The following is a 5,173-nucleotide window of genomic DNA, read 5'->3' on the forward strand; positions in this document are numbered from 1 at the left end:
GAGGTCAGCCAGCCCGCCCCAGCCGTCTTTAAGGCCAAGCTGAACATGGCCCTGCTGAAGACCTTCGAGGAGATGATACAGAACGTGGGGTCCCTGCGGTTCCAGGTGGTGGATTCCCGCCCTGAGGGCCGGTTCCGGGGGACCGAGCTGGACCAAGGTAACAGAGGTGGGAATGGCACCTGCCCCCTGCATCACAGCAGGATGAGTGTTGATACTAGTCTGGGCGTAACAACTCCTCCCGGCCAGCAAACAGATTTTCCTAATGCATAGGCATGCCTCAGCCTAACTCGTTCATTTACCTTAAGTGGTCCACAGTTGAGCACTCGGATCCCAGTGCCCTCACAGAATGCTTTTTTTGTAGTTGGTTGTAAAGCTGCAGGAGGAAATAGCAGAAAAGGTCTGCAGTCAGTTGGTTCCAGGATCCCCCATCCCACACCCTGCATAAGTTAATCAGACAGAATGCAAACATGGGAGGTGAGAGCTCCCAGGGGTTTGTTCGGGGTCCTATCTAACACTAGCAGACACGCACAAACTTATCAGTATTCATACAGGCACCTCTCACCATAATGAATGCACCAGCAAAAGCCCAGGTTTTAGGCAATATAGTAAGCCAAGGGACATTTTCCTTCCTGCTCTGGTTCCCAGCAAATAGAGAACTTGCTTGAGCTGATGTTTGTCCTTTTGCCATTAAATCTAAAAAGCTTAAATAAAAAAAGCCCCAAATCCTTCCCAAATGTATGGGCCATCACCTCTCTCTTTTGGAGGCCCGAAGTAACAGTAAGAAAATTGATTTTGTTACCTCGGTCAAACACTGGACACGCAAGCAGTGGGAGAAGTCCTGTGCAGTGGGGACAGCTGGTAGAGCAATGTGCCTGGAATGAAATTCAAGTTGGTTGTTAAAGGAGGCCCTTACTGTGTAATTTAAGCCTTGGTATATCCCAGAATAACGTCTCCTCCCAAAGGGAATCACAGAAATGGTGTAAAAAGAAATGCAGAGTTTCAAAAACAAAGCACAGAAAAGCTCAGCAAGATTTGTTGGGTTTGAGTTGAGCTCCATGCTGCAGGAGCGGGTGTGTGGCAGGCTTCTGTGGTCCTGAGGCAGTGCTGTGCTGCTGCCTTGCAGGTGGGTTGTCATTCTGCTCTGGCTGTTTTCTGTGTGTGCTGCTGTACAGCCATTGAGTGTGACACCATGTCCTGAAATAAATTCCTGTGTATGAACCTCAGGAGCGTTTGGCTGTGAATGGCTCTGTACATGTGGTTCGCGTAAGTGTCTACAGTGAGCCCCCGCAAACACACTCAACCTGTGCAAGACAGTGCGGAAGGTGAGAGAGGTAATGGGAGTGACAGAGGAGACTGTTGCAGGGAGAAAGGGAGAGTTAGGCTTATCACTCATTCTGTTTCTTCGCCTACCGCAGCCTGTCAAAGTGAAGTTCAATTTTAACCTTAAGATGTGAGTAAAACGTTCCTTGCTGGGAGCTGGTGGATTTCGCATTCTCTTTCCCAAAGTGGGAGTTGTCACCAGGTGACAAATACCGCAGCGCCTGACAGCATCTCAAAGACAGATTTTTCCTTTGAAATGAGTCAGCATGGAACAGTTTATTTGTGGTGGTCCAGTTTTGCTTCCCACAGCAGATCCAACAGGATAAGCACTCCAGCTGCAGCTGCTTGTTCCACAGGAGCTTGACAACCTTCTGAACTGGGCTAGCCAGTAGCTGTGCTCCAGCCAGCAGTGGGTAAAAGGCAGTGCTTACACCTAAAAGAGCAATTTGAAATCAATGTTGATTAATTACAGGGGTCATCCAATCAGGGATGAGAAACGTTGCCTGCAATTTAGAGAAAAAGAATGGTCTTGAGGTTAAGGAATTTGCTGCGTTCTCAGGTGATTTCAGTTTAATTATTGCCTCAGCTCTTGACTTCCTAATTAAGTCAATTAATCTCTCCAGTTCCATGAACTCCATCTCTAGAAGAGGCTAATTTCAGCTGACTCTTTTGCCTCTTTAGTTTTTCAGTTCCTTGTGGTAAGAATTAGTTGTCCCTGTTCTATTTTTATGCAGCAGCTACCTTTCTGGGATTTAGACCTCTGTTTAACATAGGCCATAATACGGGCTAATTTTAGTTGCTGGGAGAGGTTTACCCAGGTTGTCAGGGTGGAGAAAAATGGACAGTATTTCTATAAGCCAGGTCTCATAGGTCTTAAATGCAGGTATTGCTTTGAATGAAAAAGCTTGGATGTTCATGCATGGCGTGCAGCATAAGCCCATCAGATGTGCAACCCTGGTCTATGCACTTAGTGGTTAAAGGTGTCCCTGCACAGTGCTGTGTTTCTGGAGGAACTAGCAACTCAGGCCTGCTCACTAGCTGTGATTCAGCAATGGCCCAACCAGGTTCTGCAAGGGCCTGCTTACTCAGGCGCTGTAGGATGCAGGTCTATGGAACCAGCCTGAACTGAGACAATCCCAGGCAATCCAGGGGCAGATGATAAAAATAATTACATGATGGTTACCAGTGCTGATTCTCTCTGAGTACTGGTCACTGAAAACTGAGGAACAAGAATTATAGCTGAACAAATGCATACAGAAAAGTTGTGAATTTCTGAATTCTTTTGCAGACACCTGAGAAAAGAGGGGAAAGTTGCCAGACAAGAAATCCGTCAACTAGAAAAGAAAGCAAACCCAAAGTATTTTCATGAGCTTCCAACTATTTTTCTTCTCATTCTCACCCCTTGGGTAGTCCTTGTCTCTCTTGCGGGTACACAACTCTTAAGGTTTTGCCCATTTTCCCAGCTCTCAGTCCTCCCTGCCCCAAACATAAAGCTTTTGCTCAGCTTGAATGTTCAGTGGCAGTGGGAGTGAGAATGAAATGTTGCTGCTTCTTCCCTCTCTTCTCCAAGTGGAGTCTGCAGCTGGGAGTGGATTGGCTCTACTTTGACCATGAAGTAATATTCAAGGCACAACATGGAGAGTGAGAAACGTTGTCAGAAGTCTGTTTCAACCCACAGGAACCTACAGTCCAAAGCTGTTCATTCACGTGACAAGGTTGACAAACATCAGCTACCAGAATTAGTTAGCACCATGGCCCTGCTAGTTCTTAGAGTTGACTCTTCTGGCTATATATGCACACAGTATTTTGACATTGATGGCAAAGGCCTATTGATCTGACTGCGAGGACTGTCAGGGAGCTGGCCAGGATGAAGCTTAAAGTGTTCCTTCCAATGAGTTCACGATAGGTTGGGTGAAATCACTAATTGTCCATTCCGAGGCATTCAATTTGAATGGAAGAGAGAGAGAAAAAAGGAGGCAACAGAGGCGGCGTTTGGAAGGCAACAGCTATCTGCAGCCAGCCAACTCCAAGACCACGGGGAGTTAAATGTGGACAAGGCACATCTTTTATCTTTTTGACATTAAGAAATTCCATCTGGAGCTTTCATTGCGAAGGGAAAGGCTAGAGAGAAGGGTCTGTAGTCTTAGCTAGATAAATAGCCAACCAAAAACATATATTTAAGCAGAGAATCTTAACAGATGTGGAAAAGGGGATTAAGCAGTGAAGAAGATAACATATTACAGGTTACAAATTGTGAAGGAGGATTGCCAGAAACCAAGCTGAGTGAGACTTGGCAAAAGGAATTAAAACAAATAACAAAAACTGCTGGAGCAAAGTGAATAAAAAGAGAACAAGGAAAGAAAGAGTAAATGGGGTTGCTATGCAGTTAGCAGGGGTTCCAGATGAAAGATTATTTGTGTACAGCCTCAGAATTATACTGAGTCTGTGCTACCATTTTTTTTTCCTCCTGAGGATAAGTCTACAGAGTAGGGGGAGGGGTAGCAAGAAGAAGGAGGAAGAAGCAGAAATGACCTTTTCTAAAGAAGGAGTATAACCAAAAAATATCCATGTGCTCAAATCGTAAGGCAGACGATCTCCATCCCAAATATGTGTCAAAAATCAGTCATGTGACATTGCAACTCAATGAGGCAAGAATTTAATAAATTTAATCGAAGTATGGTTCTGCAGGACAGAAACACTAGCAAAGTTTGAATTTGTATTTAGGATAGGAGGTACAGCAAACCTAGGCAGCTGTTGATTTATTATCATAACATGGATAGACTGGAAGGCTTTCAAAAAACTCTTCAAGAAAAATTATTTGAAATGAAGGCAAAATTGAATAAAATACCTTGGTAAACTTGCACTGCTGCTAAGGGCTCTATTTTCTTGCCAACAGAATTGATTTACCAGATGAGAGAAATGGGAACATGCATGCCTGGAAGTTATGTCTGATCTTTTCTTCCAGCCATTGGAAGCACCTACGAGGTAGACTTGTTCCATTTAGACTTCATTAATACTTTGGATGCAATATTAGAGGGGCAATTATTAGTTCAATGTGAGAAGAGGGCGAATAGCACAAGTACTGTTAGATGCCCAAAAAAACGACTGAAAGGCAGGTAAGGGAGATAAGAATAGCTTGTGCTGAAAGCATATCTGTGGGGCTGGAAGTTGCTAGGACAGTCCCATCATTATACTTCTATGTTTATTTCATATTTTTATGAATCATTGAGCCACTGAAAATAGGGAGTTGCTACTGAAATGTGCCACTGGCACAGCCTTGGGAAGGTTTAAATGATCACATGGGGAGTATTACGTGACGTACCACTTGCAGTGATAGAAATGACAGGAAATATAATGCTACAGAGAGCAAGGCTGGATGCTGAGTAGCCCGAAACACTTAGTTGCTTGTGTTTCTCTTACAAGCTGAAGACCCACATTTGGAAGTAATAGAAGAGGATAAGACTTGGATGAATTAGTTGGGTGCAAGAACCTCAGATGTGATTTGGCCTTGACAACAGCAATTATTAACCTCCTGTCTACCAGTCGAGATGCTAGGAAATGCCACTTCCTTATCCAGAAGCCTGGTGGTCACCTAGAACTGTTTCTAGGGTGGCCGAGGCAGTGAAAAATGTATCTAATGAGCCCTTACTGGGTTTAGGCTAAGGGCATGAGGTTGTTGAGAGTGCTACGTGCTCACCGTCAGTATGTTGGAACAATAGCAGAAAGGGAGAAGAACTATTTCAGCCGCAGGGCAATATTAGCTCAAGGATAAACGGTGTATGGACTGACCGTCATGAATTTAACGCTAGAAATGAATATTCCTCCTCATGTGAGCAAGGAGATGCCTCAGCAG

The 5,173-nt window shown here is 44.5% G+C and overlaps 1 protein-coding gene across 1 annotated transcript in view; it reads left to right on the plus strand.

The window, feature by feature from the left end:
- The window catches only part of TST (thiosulfate sulfurtransferase (rhodanese)), a gene marked incomplete at its 5' end in the record, with an annotated part of 8,424 nt that overhangs the window by 388 nt on the left and 2,863 nt on the right, over positions 1–5,173 (plus strand). The window contains one exon of the mRNA XM_009577468.1: positions 1–157. This exon is cut by the window's left edge and continues 16 nt beyond it. Within this exon, the coding sequence (XP_009575763.1) occupies positions 1–157 (157 nt within the window). The remainder of the gene's footprint in view (positions 158–5,173) is intronic.

This window comes from Fulmarus glacialis, unplaced genomic scaffold (genome assembly GCF_000690835.1).
Source record: "Fulmarus glacialis isolate BGI_N327 unplaced genomic scaffold, ASM69083v1 scaffold13295, whole genome shotgun sequence".
In the NCBI taxonomy this organism is placed as follows: Eukaryota; Metazoa; Chordata; class Aves; order Procellariiformes; family Procellariidae; genus Fulmarus; species Fulmarus glacialis.